This window comes from Pongo pygmaeus, chromosome 7, assembly GCF_028885625.2.
Source record: "Pongo pygmaeus isolate AG05252 chromosome 7, NHGRI_mPonPyg2-v2.0_pri, whole genome shotgun sequence".
NCBI lineage: Eukaryota > Metazoa > Chordata > Mammalia > Primates > Hominidae > Pongo > Pongo pygmaeus.
In genome coordinates, this window is record NC_072380.2 from 9985105 (window position 1) to 10004111 (window position 19007).

The following is a 19007-nucleotide window of genomic DNA, read 5'->3' on the forward strand; positions in this document are numbered from 1 at the left end:
GAATCCATCATCAAAACTTTAGACACAGTTGCACCTTCATTGGTATAGCTTAGTGTCTCTGCCAGCTTGACAGTTTTGCCTTTGACTTTCAGATCTGTTTTGAATCTCTGTGTGTTCATATTTTGACATCGTGTTTTAGAACTGTGATCTCGCATGTCCCCTCTCTTCTTAATCCCTCCAGCATTCCTTTTAGTCGAATTGCTGTAAAAGAGATCCTAATTTGCATTTTCTGGAGTGTCTGTATTCCAGAGGATAGGTTAGGGATAGATGGCCAGTACACATTTTGAATTAAGTACAGCTGCCTTTTCTGAAGTACAAATTGTGCTTTGCATTGGAAAATGGGTTGTGCTGGCAGCAAAGCTGTGAGGACATCTCTACACCGCCGATGAGTTTGTCCACCTCTTCCTGCTACAACCAGTTTTCTTCTCCACTTTCCCGGTTCATTTTCTGCCCTATCTGTGATGTGCATCGTCTATTCTTAAATAGGTTTTCTTTTGGGTCTTTTTGTGTAGGTCCTATTTAATCATAAATGAGAAGCAGGAGGGCTTAGTGTCAAGCTCAGGTAGGAAGGAGAGCAGCAGGCAGAGCCCAGAAGAGCCTGCCCTCCTGGCAGGAACAGGTCATACCGCCTGGGCCACTTCATCTGGTACTGCTGCCTAGGAAACTGGTTTTGGCACCTGGTTTTGCATTAAATTGAAGGGTGTTTTGTTTTTTTAATTTCACGGAGTCACTGAGCAATAGCATATTTAAGTGCCCCAGTGATAGTCAGTGAACTAGAACCTTCTGGGTCATGACATTACTTTGCCAAGTCAATGTGCTACAGGAAACCAAGAAGACAAGTGAGTCTGTGACGGTGGAACTCGGCTTCCAGCATGAGACTCACATTCCTGTGTCTGACCCAGAACCTCCCTCGCCCAGAGCCTCAAGCCTTTACATGGAGTAGTTATGTTTTAAAATGCATTTACCATGCCATTGACAAATGGGAATAGATTTGGCCGACTGCTCACAGAGGATTACTGGGTAGAAGGAGAAATTCCGAAGAAGTGAATTTTAAATTAGTTGGTTTGTGGGTTTGAAATTAAAGAGTTTAGTGTTTTAAATAAGAACCATAGAGCCATTTAATTTCCTGCTCTCCCTATGTAGCCTTTTATTTAGAGACAATATAGCTAGAGCAGTAAAGAACATTTTAAGAAGAAAAATCTGAAACCCTGTCACCCTTATACAGTATTTTTTATTTACATATATTCTTTTAAAATTTGTATTTGTTGAGTTAATTATTAAGGTCCTGTGTGTTGAATATGATACGTTCTCATTCATGTGCATATGTAGAGTTTGGAGCTGTGTATCTAGTAGTATTTTTTCATCCGTATTTCATAATCTTCTAAGTAAGTAGCTCATGTCTCTGTAGCAAATGAGATCTATTTTTAAATGAGGAACCCAGAGACCCAGGAATTGCACCTTGAGGGCATAGCGGGAGTAGGGTGAGCTGTAGAATTTAGCTTTCCTTGCAGTCAGTATGATCTAGGTTGTTTCTACAGTTAAGAGAATGTCAAGAGTTCTGGTTCTAAAACATTTACTTGGTTTTAAAATTTAATTAATTTTGTTTACTAATGAAAGAGTTGTAATGAAAAAGTGGGTAGAAAGTCAGTAGTTACAAAATTGTTTCTTTCCCAAAAGCCATTTTCCTTTGAGGTGCTGCATAGTTCATGTCTGCGCTCCTTCTTTTAGGAAGAACGGTCTTACTGAAAAGCATCACGTTGTTTTTCTAGGGAAGGATCTATCATCTCGGAGCAAAACAGATCTGGACTGCATTTTTGGGAAAAGACAGAGTAAGAAGACTCCTGAGGTATAAAGCCACGTACAGGTTCCGTGTTCCGCTTTAATACTGTCTGATTTTCACCTGTGTATAGGACTGTTTCTATCTATGACTAGTACTTTTCTGACAAAGTTTCCAAAACACTTTGGAGGCTTCATACACAGCCTAGATATGATCCTTTTAATAATATTAGTGGGTAGATAATATGTTTTATAAGGAATCTTAAAAAGAATAAGTGTTTTCTGGTGTTTGGCTTTTGTTCTTTTTGTTTTGGTGTGAGGACTAGATTAAACTTGGGGAAGAATACCCATTGCCGATATAATCAGAGGGGAAAATCTCTCTTCCATGGCCGAGAAGGGGAGGGATTTTGTCCGTTCTGCTCAAACTGCATTACTCCATTTGGAATGGAGGTGGGAGGAAGCATGTCACCTTCATTCTCTAGAACCAGCCTGTCCCATTCTAACAGCATTTGAGACAGCGCTAGATCAGCACCATCTATAAGGGGGTTTGATGGGGTGTTTCCTCTGTTATACAATATTATTTGCCTTACAACTAGAAGAAAAGAATGGGGTGACTAAACTACACCCTCAATGGAATGATCTCCATAATTTATTCTAATTATTAAATTGGGCTATATAATATTGCAAAGAATTTTTTGTGCCATTCTTAAGTGTAAGAGACAGCCCTGGATATAGTTTGAGATATATTAGGATTATGGATTTCTAAAGATAACAGGCTAAAAATATTTAGAACTGGCATTGTCTGAGAAAATCTGGAATATATGGTTGTGACCACTGTTACTCAGCTAATCTGGTATGTTGTACTGATGTTCTTTTCTTGGATTGTAGCCAGGGCCCTTGGTGACCATAGAACAAAAAAGACTTGGTTTATTGATTCCTGGCATTTTTCCAGACTGACAGAAATCTTTATTTCTAGGGTGGTAGATATTTGTTTTTTAATAGTAATAATTTTTAGAGAGTCCAGAATTACCAGTGGTTAGAAGTCTCGTTTGGTGATTCCCTGTGCGGACTGGGACTAAATTCCCGTGTCTTTTAGCCCTTGTCTGCCCCTGCACCCTCAGCAGATGGAAGCAGCAGGCTGGGAAAGGATACCTGGCTTTGGTGCCTGCGTGGACTATGCTGAGCCACTAGATAGGCAGTGGTCACTAGGGAGGAGCCACTCTGACATCAGGCCATGCTGGCTGCTCCTTCACAAGGGGCTGCTGGAAAGAGCCATGGTCAGACAGGCTGGCTTCTGGTTGCACCTCTGCCCTCAGTGCTCACCGTGAGACCTGGACTAGGCCACTCTTCCTTATTCACCGAGGACGTGGCCTCTGGCTTATCCCAGCCTCCTCTCCAACCCCACTTCCTTGACTCTCTCAGTCGTCTCCTTGTCCTCAGGAAGAACTAGAATTCCAGTCCTGCGCCTCTTGCACTCCATCTCCTTTGCTCTGCCCAACAGCTGCCCCCACCCCACGATCATACCCTGAGCCTTTGTATCAACTCCACGTCCCTCCAATAGCTTGAGATAACCCCCATCTCCCCAGCCCCGTGGGGCTCACGTGCCTTCTGTACTGGCGTTTCCATATCCCTGCACATTGATCCTCTCTCTTCTGCCTGCCGCTCACCCACCACCCCCAGCCTTTGCCTTCCCGGACACCCTCTTTGAAAATGTACAGTTGAACAGATCAGGGAGGGAAATATTACTTGTGGGCTTTTGTAGAACTTTAAGAGAATTTATGTGTTTGGTGCAGAAAGCTCTTAGTTGTAAGAGATCAGAGGTTTCTGATCCTCTGGCAGATTTCTGTTTGAGAATTTATTGGTGTTGGGTACCTTGAGGTTTTCAACACTGTGTGGGGTTACTTGACTCTTTGGTAGCTAAGTCATATTAAAGTGAGACACCCACCTGTGTTTGAGGAGCTTCAAAAGCAGTTCCCTAATGCTAGCCCCAGGAAAATCTCTTTTGGTCCAGTGTGTGTAGAGATGATCAACCCTGATGCAACATGGTGTTTTGTGTGAGATTTCCATTAGTCACATCTTTCTCTCTCTCTTCCAGTTCAGTGTTTTCTTCCAGTGATAAATTTATGTCCTACCTGTTGGTGAGGCGGTCTTCTACCAGGCCCTGCTCTCCGTCTGTAGCCATAGTTCTCAACAAGGTCTTCCTGGCATTGCCTAATGAGCTTTAAACAAACGCTAATGCCAGGGTTCTGCCCAAGACCGATTAAATTAAATCTTGGGTCAGGGTCAGTTATCTGTGTTACAAAAGGAGAAAAATTAAAAAAATTTTTTTTTCAATACCTCCCCAACTGTTGCAGCAGTTATTCTGACGTTTAGTAAGGGGCAAGGGTTGAGAACACGGGGAAAGCCTGCCATGCAGCTGTACTGAGAGCTTCTGGCTTCCAGGTCGTGAGTAACCCTGAGGACAGAGCTCCTCAAGTCCTGCCGTGTGTACAGGTCTTCCTTGTCAAACTGCAGATTCCAACTCAGGAAGCCTGGGTGGGGGCTGAGGGCCTGTACATCCCCATCCGAGGAGCTCCCAGGTGATGCTGCTGCTGGCCTGTGTGCCACACCGAGGAGGTCGCATCTAGGCAGTATTTTCCATTTGACATATGCCCGCATGTGTGCAGAAAACAGAATCTATTTAAATGTAATCACATTTAAGACAAACAGAATATCTTTCTATAAAGCAAAATGACCTTTTCATTTATCTTTGACATCCATGTGGATTTTCATATGTTAAGTTTGCTTTTATTGAGGTATACCAGTACCTTCCTTGAGTAGACTATTGCTAAGAAACCTTACCTTGTTAGTTACAACAGCCTTTATAGTCAAAGGCAGGAGGCCTTTGATCAGATTTGTTTGAAAATACAACCTCTTTCGGCTCCCATCCTCAGTTGGCGGGATTGTTGCATGTTGTTGCTTCGCTTGACTCTCATAGCCGCGTCGACCTGGGTTTATATTTGGCATTGCAGAGGGCAAGGTGTTACTGGAGGTCACCTACCTCCAGAGTCCTGGAAACCATGGTAGTGCGGGCCATTAAGGTAGCAGTAGCTCTGTGGGTGCTCTAGTTAGGTGCCGATGCTGATCTGTCTTCAGCATCCAGAGTTCCAGAACCTTGGCGTTAACCACGTTCTTGGCTTGGGTAACAGCATCACCCTTGCATTAAGGGAAGCCTACTGATTTTAATTTCTACAGCTCCTGACTGCCATCGTAGAATTCCCATTTTATTAAGCACCTGTGTGCCAAATCCTGTGCTGGATTTTTCTCATTTCATCCTCACAGCAATCCTGTCATGTAAACATCAGTATCCCTTCTGTAGCAGTGAGGAAACTGAGGCACAGAGAGAATTGTTAGAACGCTCCAAAATGGTACACGTGGGCTTTAAATCTGTGTCCCTCCAATTCCAAAATCAGCCTTCTTTCTCCTATACAGCAGTCCTGCTGAAGTCAATGAACTCTTTCTCATTTAACAAAAAATCTACATCGAAGGGGGTTAGTTAGGCCTTAGCAGCTTCTGTTGAGCTTCACCAGAGACACCAGTGGTTGATGCTGTATCGTAACTTTGTGGGAAAATGATTGGCTGTTGCTATTTTGTGGAAAATAATGGTTTAAATTTCAAAACTTCTTTACCTTACCTCTAGTCAGAGGTGAGCTGTTAGGGGTTGACAAGCATGTGACCAGGTGTCCGGGCCAGCCTGAGGAACGACTTGACTTCCTTGTTGGCTGGAGGCTGAATTAAGAAAGAGCTTGAGCATCTGGAGCATAGATGTTGTGTTGCTTGTGTATTTTTTCGTCTCTCTATTGAACTGGATGATCTGAATATATTTATATCTAAGAAACATCTGCAGCCCTTGATTAATAGTCATGAGGGTTTTTTCCTCAACTTTTTATAGATGAACAGGATGTTGCAAAGATAGTACAGGGGTTCTGTGTACCCTTCATCTGGTTTTCCCCAGTGGTTACATCTTACGTAACTACAGTACAGGATGATGAAACCAGGAAATCGGCATTGGTACCATCTGCTCATATAGCTCTGTGCCTCTTTATCACATTTGTGGATTGTGTAACCATTATTATCTCAGTGAAGATCCTGAACTATTTCATTACCACCAAGGCCTCCCTCATGCTAAGCCCAATCATGGTTGCATACCTCTCCAACACCGCCCGTGACCCTGGCAACCACAGCTGCTGACAGAATTGTCTGATTAGTAGTGGAATATCGTGTGTACAGACCACATGGTCTCTCCGTTTGATGCTGAGGCTGCTCAGATCTGCAGGGGTCACTACCCAGTGCTAAAGGCCGGTTGTCGTTTCCATGCTCTCCTTCCTGCACTTGGCCATGGTCAGTGTTATTTTCTATTTTATGAGTCTTTAGAGAACTCCTTGTAGAGATCAAATCATCTGATGTCTTTAAAGCTCACTCCAATTGGTTAAATCATTTACTTAATAACTTCAGGGGTATGTTAAACTGTGAAGTGATGTGTAAGTACAAAGTGGTATCGTGACAAGTTTTGTCATCTGTAGCGTGCTGGTATTGGTGAGCTCATGGTGTTGGCAGTATCTCAGGGTACACTCACTGTAGTGAGTTTGTGACCTCCTTTAAATTGCATGCAAAGCGTGTGTGGGCCCACGTGCAGAGCTTTCATTGGATTTTCGAAGGTGTCCTTGGTCCAAAAAGAAGCTTTAAAATCTAAGACTATGCATTTAAAAGTCTTCATTCAAAAAAAAAATTACTTAAAATGTAAATTTTCTTCTTGAGCATAGTAGGAATGAACTTTTTGTTGTGTAGTGGAACAAACTATACCAAGTAAAGAATGTGCTCTCTTAATTATTTTGAATATAATGTATAGAAATTAAAAGAAAATTATATCAAAGCGAAACAACAGTCCAAGCTAAATGCAAGATTTCTAGGACATGTTTATGAAACTTAAATCATGCTTTCTGTTCTCTCTCTGACCTTTTTGCGTCTAATGAAGAAATTGCTAGCTGGGCACAGTGGCTCGTGCCTATAATCCCAACATTTTGGGAGACTGAGGCAGGAGGATTGCCTGAGCTCAGGAGTTTGAAACCAGCCTGGGCAACATAGTGAGACATCGTCTCTACCAAAAATTTAAAAAATTAGCCAGGCTCAGTGGCATCCACCTGTAGTCTCAGCTACTCAGAAGGCTGGAGATGGGAGGATTGCTTGAGTCCAGGAGATTGAGGCTGCAGTGAGCTATCATCACGCCACCGCACTCCAGCCTGGGTGACAGAGCGAGACCCTGTCTCAAAAAAACAGAAGAAAAAGAAGAAATTGCTTCACTGTGTTTTACCTGTGGACTTTTTCATTTGTGGCATACGCTGGTCAGCAAACACCTTAGAGAGGATTTGTGTTCTCATTCCTGGGTCCCCAGCATGTGACTGGCTCTAGTGCTTGGCACGTGGTAGGGATTCAGTCAGTTGAAGCCTCATCATTCTTCTCTTTTTAAAAAATGGACTTTGTTACCATAAAAATCATGGTTTGTATAGCGTCATGGTTGATAGTTGAAATGTCTTTTCCTTTTGAAATGTTCTAATCGATAAGTATTTCTTCTCTGAGAGTAGGAAGTACTCATAATCTACATTCTACGCCATGCACAATCTACTTGTGGATTCTTGAGAAAGGATTATTGAATAAATGTTTGCTCACACCATTTTATGTTTTTAAAAATCAATCCAATTTGCCAGAAACTGGCTTTCAGACCTTGCATTTCACTCTAGAATAGTTTTCACAGCTCTGGCTGTTTTTCATTGCTCAGAAGATAAAGCATTCCTATTGCTTGAAGGACTCTCCTCTGACTTTATTGGTGCTTCGTATTTCCTCCAGACACAGCAGCTGTCAGGAGGCACTGTTTCCCTGCTGAATCCGGCTATTCAGAAGTACTTGCTTCAACGGTGAAAGATCATCACGAACTGCCAGTTGCTCAGAAAACTTCTCATAAACTGTTCTGTGTGGGGACGGCTGGTTGCACATTTCTAATTTCCAAGTTCTTCCTTTTCCCACCATCTTTGTTGTATATTGATTTGGAAGATAATAACTGGTTTGGAGTGCACCTAAATTGGAGATGTATGCACTTTCTGTGGAGACAAAGAAATGATCGAAGATAATGAATTGAGATTCCCAGGGCCCCTTGAGACCTGCGGCAGGTACTTGTGCTGGCCGGTGCCTGCTGGGGCCTGTGTACATAAGCGTGTGTCTTCTCTCACTTGGTTTGCAATCTGAAGTTGGAGACACTGAAAAACAAATTCCATCAGTTCCTATCTGGTTGAACTTCCTGCTACTCTTTTTTTTTTTTTTTTCCTCTCTCATTTTTTTCCCTCCCCCACCTTCCCAGTTTCCTTCCTCTCCCCAGCTTGTTTCCGGATTGAGCCTTATCACTAGAGAAAATACTCCGAAACCGGAGTGAGGATGGAGAATGTGTTACCAGCATTCTCACTTCGTTTCTCTGTTTAGCATGCTTCTGGCATGGGCTCCTGGCAAAATAATTGTCCGTTTCTTCACCTCTCTAACCTGATTGAATTAGGACCCTCATGAGAGTTTCACTGTCCCAGGATACCAAATCAATAATCATTTTCCTTGAAATTCTTCTGCTGACTTTTGCTTTTTGAGGCAAAGCATGACTTCTTTGCAGTTTGTGTTCCTTTCTCATGTCTCTTTGTCAATCTCCTTTTTTTCCCCATTGCTTGCTGATTATCCAGTCTGAAAACGAATTCCAAGCAGACGCTTCTGCTTTACTTGGTGGAATTCATGAAGTATTCTGGACCATTCATTTTTCTGGTTGGATTCAATGCCTTAAGTTCCTCATGGAGAAGATCACTGAGAAGAGTCTCTTTATTGCCTTAATTTTTCAAGTGCCTTTTAATTCAAGGGTGTTTCTCCTTTTCTGAATTTTCACAATGATACCCGACATTTATGGTTAGGTGAGTTTCAAGAGGGGTTTATAGGAGGTGGACCCCACTTCCTGCACCCATCGCTCCACCCTCCCCCCACTCCACATCTGGACACCGAAGTAATCTTCTAATTAAGAACCTTGTAGTTAGGGAGAACTATAAGCCCACAAACAAGCAAATTAATACACTTGAGTTCCAAAATTCATTTTTTCCCAACAGTGATGACTTCAGTAATTCTTGTCATCATTTTGACCATTGATAACAGAATCCTGATTCAAAATGATCTCTGTGAGCTGGGACAGTTGGCCAAAACATTGTCACTGCTTTAAGGTGAAAGTTTATGAAGATACGTACAGTCTCATGTAGTTCTAGAAAGATCTAATTTGCTAGCAGCTAGATGAAAATTAGTTAGAAGGTAGGACGTGTATCCTGACCACAAGTTTAACCTAAGCCAAATTATGTCTGGTGGCACCTGTCCTGAGCGCAGGTTGGGCGGTGTCAGGGAGGCTGTGCCCACTTAATGAAAGCAACAGACTTGTAGCTTGTGTTCCTCACAGGTGACTGTGCTTGAATGGCTCTGTGCGGACCTGGGTGTCATGGGTGTCATGGGTGTCATGTTTTCAAGGAGTACATTCAGGGAATTGCCTTCAGGGACAGTGGCGTCTGGAAAGCATGTTATGCACAGAAACAGATGGAAGAAATGGGTGTGGTTATCAGGGTGACAATTTGGACAAAGGAAGAACTAACACTGACCGATGAAATTCGTAGAAAGGTAACAACTCAGGAAAAGGAAGCAGCCTGCATGGGCTGGCAGAGCTGCTGGCCACAGCGCACGCCTCCTGGGGAGCACCCTGTGCAGGTTCTGGTACCAGGCAAGAGTCCCAGCTAAACGCATTCAAGCCTTTCCAGCTCTGACTTTGTCTCATTCTGGAGTAAAGAGAACACGTGAAATGATCACATTTGAAACGGTGCTGGCAGGTTTAAGTCTTGACTTGAAGTTTTGCGTTTTCCTCGACCACAAAGAAGAGGACATTACTTGGATTCTTCTTGATTCTTACATACTTGAGCAATTTTGGCTTTATCTACTTATGTGCTTTATTCAGTAGATGAATGTGAAAGGCTCTTGATGTGTCCAAACAAGAGATCAAATAGACTTCAGGTAAAATAGCAAGTCATCTGTCTTAGCAGATTCAAGACTTAAAGAGTAACTGGAACTGTTGAGTGTCAAGGTGAAGTTACCTTCACCTTGGGTAGGGTGTTCCTATTTTATCTGTAAAGTCAGTTATCTATAAATGGGTCTTGAGTTACATGTTTGTGTAGCAGCTTCTGTTTTCCAAAGATGGCCTCAGTGATACCTCCCATTCCACATGCTCTTCTAAGTGGGCCCTTACCACCTCCACACCAGGAGGTGGAGTCTGGCCCCCTCCCCTCTACCCGGGTGGGCCTGGAACTTGCTTGTAGCCAAGACAGTCTAGCAGTAGGGTTCCAGGTGACTTCTGAGGCCTCGTTGGCTGGAACATTTGCTCTTGAAGCTTTCATGTAAATAGTCCAGCTGCCCCGAGCCCCAAACTGTGAGGAGGCCTAGTGCCCAGGCAAGCCCCCGTGGAGAGACCATGATCAGTGAGTTATGCAGGCACCCCGAGCTTGCCTGAGGAGCGGGTGCCTGACCAGCTCCCCGCTTTGCTAGTTCTCCCCACCTTTTGACAATATCCGCGTGAGAGACCCTGAGCCAGGACTGCCCAGCCCAGCCCTTCCTCGAATTGCTAACCCCCAGAAATACGGTGAACAGGGAAATGGCTGATATGTTTGAAGCCACTGAGTGTCAGGATGGTTTGTTGTGTAGATAACTGAAATGGCTGTCTTAGGATTTGTCTTCCTGTGGTTCTGTGATTAGATATTGATACCTGGTATCAAATATATATAACTGGTAGAACCATCTGAGCCAGTAGAATGAGGAAATCAGGTCATCTAATGAATGTTCTACTCTGGTTTCTTCTAAAGGGCAACTCATTCAGGGCCATATAGTGTTGTGAATAGGCACTTGAGATCTCGTTTCATATGCCTGCATTTGAGCCCAAGAGTAGTTTGAAGACTGTGTGATTTGGGGCAAGTTATTTAACCTCTCTGAGCCCCAGCTTCTTCATTTGTAAATGGGGATAATAAAAGATCCAGGGAGGATTAAATAATAAGCCACGTAAAACTCTTAGCGAAGTGCCCAGCACATAGTAAATGCCCAGTGCAACTTAGCTGCTGCTGCTGTTGAGAACCACTGTCATCACAGTCAGCACCAACACTCTCACAGTTTAAAATGGCCAATAATAACTTCTATGAAGCATCCTTTAGAGCTGAGAAAATTATATCTATGTGTGCGTAGTCACAATATTTAATATAAACCTACTGAGTAAACAGGGTCATTGCTGAGAAGCACGTCCTTCTCAAAGTCCTCTAGTGAAGTGACACTTGTCTGCCATTTTGCCATTACAGCAGTGGTAGAGGACCTCCTAACACGTCAGTTTTGTTTAATTGATGTTGAAGATAAGTAATGACTAAGGCAATAACCTTCTAATACCATGTTCTCTGCAGTTTTGGGTGGAAGTACAGACATTTGGTTACTTGTTTTCCTTCACAGTAGTGAGCACCTGCTGACATGCTCGGTAGTTCCCTTGTTGACTGCCTGCCTTCCCTTAGGAGACTTGGGATCCCTGTGAGGGCAGGAATTTTTCTATTTCCTCATATCTAGGACTATGCCTGGCATGGAGTGGGTTCTCAGTAAGGTTCTTGCTGAATTGAATTCATTTGTTGAAATATGCCTTAAACAATGTGGGGACATTGTTTAATGTGAGCTGCTAATGCTCACTGAGTCTGTCAGGAGGCACAGACACACAGAAGAATTGGAAATTGAGCTAGGCCTGAAGGGTGGGAGTTCTCTGGCTGGACAAGGCATCGAAAGGCAAAAGCAGCATGAGCCACGACTCGTCCCGGCCTCAAACACAAATGCCAGTGGGGTCCAGGAATATAACTAGCAATGTGGAAGTCATCGTTAAATCAGTTGGGAAGGAAGGAAACAGTAGTGTCTTGGCTGAAGGCTTCTGATATGGTTTGGACTTGTGTCCCCTCCAAACCCCATGTTGAATTGTAATCCCCAGTGTCGGAGGTGTGGCCTGGTGGGAGGTGTTTGGGTTTTTGGGGCGGATCCCTTATGCATGACTTGATATCCTCATGATAATGAATGAGTTCTCACTCTGAGTTCACACGAGATCTGGTTGTTTAAGAGCCTGGCACCTCCTCCTGCCATCTCACCATGTGATGGGCCGGCTCTCCCTTCTCCTTCCACCATGATTGGAAGCTTTCTGAGGCCTCACCAGGAGCAGATGCCAGCGGCACACCTCCTGTGCAACCTGGAGAACTGTGAGCCAAAATCAAACCTCTTTACTTTACAAATTACCCAGCCTCACGTATTTCTTTGTAGCACTACAAAAACAGACTAACACGGCTTCCAAGATTCTTAAAATTAGAATGATGAACGAGGATGGTGATGACAAAGTGTGTGATTGCATAGCAAAGACCAGCTCCTTAGACCCGCCTTGATGAGTGTGCTGGCAGTGGACATGTTGAAGATGTGCTTCTTGTCCTGGATATGTGAATATTCCCATCTGTCCTCCTCTTGAACTTCACTTCTTTGTGTTTTCAGTGCCCTCACAGCATAGGGACAGGTAAGAAGCTTAGAGAACCCACAGTGCAGTGAGATACTGGCTGGCTGGAGTGACTTTGGTATGAATAGTGCTTGAGATGGGTTACTCACAGCCTCTTCTAATTCAGAGTGCAGGGAAAATCAGCCCCATGAGTAAGAAGCATTACAGAGCTAGATTTTCTATTGAGCACAGCTTTTGATAAAAGGAAGAAGAGCTAAATATTGACTTTTGGGGGCCTGTTCTATCAGTGGTCTGTAAATCAACAGATAAATTATTGCTCTTCAGAAGCAGGAAGGCTACTCTTTCGCTTGAAGACATGTGTGCCTTTCTTTTATTTGTTCTTTCTCTTTATTGGTAGAGGATCTTCCCTCCAGCCACTTGCTCCTTAGGGGTTTTGTTAAGGACTGAAGGGGAACTGAAGGGAGCTCTTTTGATTTATCTTCTGTTCTTTCCTTTTGGTCACTCCACAGGGCTAAAATAGCCGAGTTGGCTTTAATGTGTTGCCATTAGAGACCAAACATTAGCTGAAATAAACCATCATACCTCACAATGAAAAATGTCCCCTGATTGGCTAATTAATCAGTCAAAGGGGAATGACATGGCTCTCAGCTTGAGGGACTCTGCTAGAGAGAAATAGGCTGTTGATAAATGGTTTTCCAACAAATTCATATATCAAGGAAACTTAGTCATTTTTTAACTACAGTTTGTGTGACTGCAGTTTTTTCCCAACTTTTCCTTTTCTGCTGCTCTTGCTTTTTAGGCTGTGTTTTTGTGTTGTTGATAGAAAAATATAGGATTTTAGATATGAGAAAATAAATGCTTCCTACTTATACATGTCAGATAGGCTGATTGGTTTTGACTATCTAGGTTTACCAATAGGTGAAAATCAGATTGTTTTTCCTAAGATGAAATTATCTTTTCCTGGCTTCCTTCTGAGTTAAGGTCTCCAGATTCTGGTCCACATGCGTGAGTTAAAATCTTGGCTCTATCAGTTGCTAGCACTGCGCTACTGGACACGCTATGTAACCTCTCTGTACTTTAATTTTCATATTTTGAAACAGGGATAATAGTAACATCATCTATTAGGACTGTTGTCAGAATTAAATGAGATCACATGAAGCATTTGAACAATGACTCATACAAAGAGAGTATGTGTTAAATGCTTGTTATTTTTTAATCAAAGTAATATATGCACCTAGATGTAAAAAAATTAAGCGCCACCAAACAGCTTTTAAAGAGAGAGCATTCTGTAGTCATCCTTGCCACTTCACCTCACAAGCCTCCTCCCTACAGCACTTTCAATTCTTCTTCAGTTATTTGGCATTTACCTTCATATTTTACAATAATAACTTGCACTGACATTTTTCCTTGTCATAATTTTTAAAATGTGGACTTCTGTTTTGGTAGATTAAGATCTGGGCCTTTACACCACTCAAACTACTGATCGTATTGTATAATAATTAGTGAATTTGTTATTTGGGGTTTATATTTTTATTGCTATGTAAATATCATACCCTGCTAAGCCAAATAGTGTACAATAATAACATTTCCTGTAACAATTTTTGGTTGTTTTCTGATGGGAAACAAAAGCATTCTATATATCTGTGTGATTTTGTTTTTCCCTCTAGACCCTTTGGTAATAATATAAAACTTTCAGAGTGTCAGCTGCATCAGATTATCTGTCAGCTGGATCTGTCTCCCAGGAGACCTCTCTCTTAAGATTTCCACCTCCCGGCTCCCTCAGGAAGTGGCTGGCTCGGCCACTTCCCTGGCCTCCTGGACTTTTCCCGAGCCTTGCTCCTTTTACTCCTCTGTCTCCTCACTCAACTTCTGCAGCTTTCTGAAAAGGGCACAGGTCTGAAAATCTCTATTAATACCATGGCAGATGGTCTGGGTATAGAATTCTGAGGTGAAAATAATTTTCCTTCAGCATTTTGAAGGTATTACTCTAGTGTCTTCTGATAGCCATTGTTGGAGTTCTTATTTTAGTCCTTTGCACAGACCTGTTTATCTCATTTTCAGGAGGTTTTAGAATCTTAACATGCTCAGATTCTAAAACTCATGGGAATATGAGTTGGTTGGGCGTTTTTATTCACCAGGCACTTGGTAGAACTTTCAGTATGAAAATTCATATCCTTTCATGAGTTCCGGAAAATTAGCTCTTTCATAATTTTTTCCCCTCTGTTTTGTCAGGAAGCCAGTAGTTGCACTGACATCTTGAATTCCTCCTCAGATTTTTCTTTTGTCTCCAATTTTTCTGTATCTTTGTTCTACTTTGGTGGGGGGAGGGGTGGGGGGATTTTCTTCATTTTTATTTTCCGACCTTCTTATTATAAGGTAAGTTTTGCTGTCATATTTTTAATTTTCAAGAGCTATGTCTTACTATCTCATTGTTTGTTATTTTTTAATAATGTCCTGTTCTTGTCTCATGGATACAACCGTATGTTCCTCGGCCTCTGGAGGCATTGTATTTTTCACAGATTCGCAGATTGTTTTCCTGTCTTTGTCCTCTGAGTTCCTCTTTTCTTTTGGTTTTGGTTTGCTCCCTTCGTGACAGAGGATTTCTCCCACATAGTCCGATGATCCTTTGCTGTCCGCTCTAATTTCGCAGTCAATTAATGAAGAGCCATTTGGAAGCTGTTTGCAGAGGCAGCCTTCTCAGATGGGGAGTTCACCATTTCCTTAGGGAAACCCCAGATGTCAGAGTCGGCGGGTCTTTCTGTCAGAGGGGCTTGGCTTCTCTAGAGAAGCCCTCTGGCTGGGGCCATGGACCTGGGCTCTGGTGGACGAGTGGGGAGGTCCTCCTACATGCCCTGGCCTCCCTCCTTTCAGGAGCGCCTCCCCTGCCCTCCGCTGCATCCTAGGTCCTGCCGGCAGAGCCTCTGGGGGTCAGTTTTTCCAGGGGTTATACCTTCTGTTGCCTCACATGTTTCTCTTGTAGAGGAAACACTGGCTGCTGTTGCCCACTCTGGAAAGTGGTTGGGCCATTAGGCTCAGGGTATTCAGCAAATCATTATTGAAGGAAAGGAGTGGAGAAAGACTAAGAGAAAACCCTTTCAATTCAAAAGTGTAACAACCCTTTTTCGCATCCATCAGTTCCACAGTGTTATAAACTGTTTCCTCTCAATACGTGTGGGAGGGGTGGGAGTGGTTGCTCTTTTCAAATCCTAGCCCTGGCATCATTCCCATTTTAAAACATAAACAGAAAACACAAAAACTTACTCTGTTTGCTCCTCAGATTGACTTCCTTATGAGTTGTATTTAAGTAGGGCCGTGGTCTCATGGAGACCTCTGCCCCACACGTGCGTCCACGAGCTCCCACTGCAGCCTGTTGGATCCAAGCCTGAAGAAGGCTGAGAAAGCCCCCGCTGTGCAGTGAAGGAGATGGTGCTCTGCCTCCTCCTCTCAGCACTAGTGTGGCCTCTTCCTGTGCTCTGCCTCCTCTCAGCACTAGTGTGGCCTCTTCCTGTGCTCTGCCTCCTCCCTCAGCACTAGTGTGGCCTCTTCCTGTGCTCTGCCTCCTCCCTCAGCACTAGTGTGGCCTCTTCCTGTGCTCTGCCTCCTCTCAGCACTAGTGTGGCCTCTTCCTGTGCTCTGCCTCCTCCCTCAGCACTAGTGTGGCCTCTTCCTGTGCTCTGCCTCCTCCCTCAGCACTAGTGTGGCCTCTTCCTGTGCTCTGCCTCCTCCTCTCAGCACTAGTGTGGCCTCTTCCTGTGCTCTGCCTCCTCCTCTCAGCACTAGTGTGGCCTCTTCCTGTGCTCTGCCTCCTCCCTCAGCACTAGTGTGGCCTCTTCCTGTGCTCTGCCTCCTCCTCTCAGCACTAGTGTGGCCTCTTCCTGTGCTCTGCCTCCTCCTCTCAGCACTAGTGTGGCCTCTTCCTGTGCTCTGCCTCCTCCTCTCAGCACTAGTGTGGCCTCTTCCTGTGCTCTGCCTCCTCCCTCAGCACTAGTGTGGCCTCTTCCTGTGCTCTGCCTCCTCCCTCAGCACTAGTGTGGCCTCTTCCTGTGCTCTGCCTCCTCCTCTCAGCACTAGTGTGGCCTCTTCCTGTGCTCTGCCTCCTCTCAGCACTAGTGTGGCCTCTTCCTGTGCTCTGCCTCCTCCCTCAGCACTAGTGTGGCTTCTTCCTGTGCTCTGCCTCCTCCCTCAGCACTAGTGTGGCCTCTTCCTGTGCTCTGCCTCCTCTCAGCACTAGTGTGGCCTCTTCCTGTGCTCTGCCTCCTCCCTCAGCACTAGTGTGGCTTCTTCCTGTGCTCTGCCTCCTCCCTCAGCACTAGTGTGGCTTCTTCCTGCAAGTTAAGCATGAATCTTCCAAGTACTCTGGTTGTCTAAAGTATATCATGGAAATATGCCATTCCTAACTTATCTTACTGAAACATGGGGTGGGTTGCAGAAAGTGCTCTGAGCCTCCATAAATACATGCTGGTTGTTATTACCCTGACGTGGATGTCTTTTGCGTGTGCCTCCTGTAGCCAGCAGGCTGTCTGTGCTGGATGGTTCCTCCAAGCACACCCTGCAGGAGGTCGCACCAGGTCAGATAACTTGCCCCTGGCTCCATTTTCCTTTCCCACAGAAAGAATGTGAGGTGTTCTGCCAGGAGAGACAGGCCTCACCTATTGCAGGCTTGCCTTTCTTAGTAATAATAATTGCCCTATCGGGAAAGATTAGTGGAAACTATAGTTGTGATGTGGAAGAGAAAACAGGAATGAGCTGAGTGCCACCAGTCTTCACTTCAGTCCGAGGTCTGAACTCCCTTTGTAGCATCAAACCAAGTCTTCTCGGATCCTTCTTGAGTTTTTGATTAAAGCATAGGCAGGGTCACTTCATATGAGAATGATGTTGAGTGGATTAAACCCATACCCAACGTTGTGGGGGAAAAAGTACAAGCACTAAGCACATTTTTAATAACTGGATATCTTACTTAGCTAGAGTTGCTGGATCTTGAGTGTGATCTGTGATTTTTTTTTTTTTTTTTGACATTACCAGGGCCTGCTGATTTTGTATTTTTAATCCTCCAGCATTCATCCTGCTTTTTCATTCCTTCTGATGAAACCAGTCCTAATCATTATGACCCCTAAATTATAATCCTAAGTAGCCTCCCCGGCCCCAATGTTTCCTACTTGCAGGGCATCCTTTCAGAGCATTTTGAGAGCTTATTCTCAAAATCGGCTCTTCTCCAGTACTGCTGTCCCATGTTAGCAGTGCCCAGCGTATGACAGATGCAGCTCCCTTAACGCACACACCAGACCCTTGCCCAGCTCATGCTAATCTGCTTCCCTGATGCCGATACTTGCTGGCTCCTGGTACAGACTTCCCGGGACTCTTCTCACCCAGCTCTGTATCACCCACTCTGCTGCCGCCTCTTTCAGGACCCTGAGCACGTTCTGGCTCATTATTTTATTTGGCAGGTTTTTATTAAATTCTTCTGTGTTAGGTGCTGTTCTAGGCTCTGGTGATGCGAGTCACTGCCCCTGGCGGCTAACACCGCAGTGACATCTTCATGGAAAGTTTCCTCATCTCCATCCTGCCTGTCACTGCACTCTGCGTTGGTCTGAATTTGCTGATTACTGTCTGCTGCCTGGCACGCTGTCCTTTCAACAGTGTATGTCTTCCTCTTCTGCCCGTACGACAGAGGCCGTGGCTTTGTCCCTTCATAGGCCCTGGCTCAGGGTCGTTAGTCGTTGCTCACTAGGTAACTAGGTAACTATGAGTTCGTTGGTATAGTTAAAATGATAGCTAGTTTGAACTTCTTTAATACTCATGGGAATCAAGGGTAGTTTTACACTGCAGGTTGATTTCCTCGCTTCTTCATTGATAGCCCTATGAAAGAATTATTAAGTTTCTCCTTCCTACTAAAATCCAGACACATTATCCACTATACCAGGAGTTATAGAAAATTCACTTTCATAGTAAATCTGTTTTCAACAGAAAAAGAGTATTTTTCAGTCTAATAAAGAACCTACTATTTATGGTTCAGCCTTAGTACCACAGAAGTAGAACAATCAGACCTTGTGTGCTCCTGACATAATGCAGTATAAATCTGAACTCTTCCTGCCAAAAAGCTGAACCTAAATCTAATCAAATCTCTAGAAGTATTTTTCATTCGCAGAAAATACAAGTTATAGAGATGCACTCTTAGAAGGAAACAAACAAAAATCCAAAATGTGGGACAGAGCTCAAGACAATTGACCCAATTTCTACAATAAGTCAGTGGAATGAAAAAAAAATATGGGATTGTGGGAAAGAATAGGGTGTGGTAACTAGAAAAACCCTAAAAGATACTAATATCATGAGCTAGTGTAGGCTTTATTTGTGAGCTTATTTGAACCATAAGAAGACATCCATGAGCTGGTGAGGAATCTGATTATAGATCGTATTAGATGCCAAGAAATTATTGTCTGTTTGATTAGATGTGCTAATGGCACTGTGATTGTGTAAGGAAATTTCCGTACTTTTTAGTGGTTTTTACTGCAGCATTCAGGATGAAATGACTTGATGTCTGGGATTCACCTTAAAATACTTTAGCAAAGAACAAAGCAATGATGTAACAGTGTGGCAAACTTTGTTAATTGTTGATAGGAATATTAGGGTTCAC

General features: G+C 43.7%; 1 protein-coding gene across 2 annotated transcripts in view; it reads left to right on the forward strand.

Annotated features, from left to right (window-relative positions):
• Nucleotides 1-19007, forward strand: part of PINX1 (PIN2 (TERF1) interacting telomerase inhibitor 1) — a 75457-nt gene that overhangs the window by 18532 nt on the left and 37918 nt on the right. Inside the window, exon 6 of one of the 2 annotated variants that reach the window (XM_054498948.2) lies at nucleotides 1770-1846. The exons of the other annotated variant lie outside the window; for it this stretch is intronic. Coding sequence (XP_054354923.2) covers nucleotides 1770-1846 — 77 coding nt within the window. The remainder of the gene's footprint in view (nucleotides 1-1769; nucleotides 1847-19007) is intronic. 2 annotated transcript variants of the gene reach the window in all.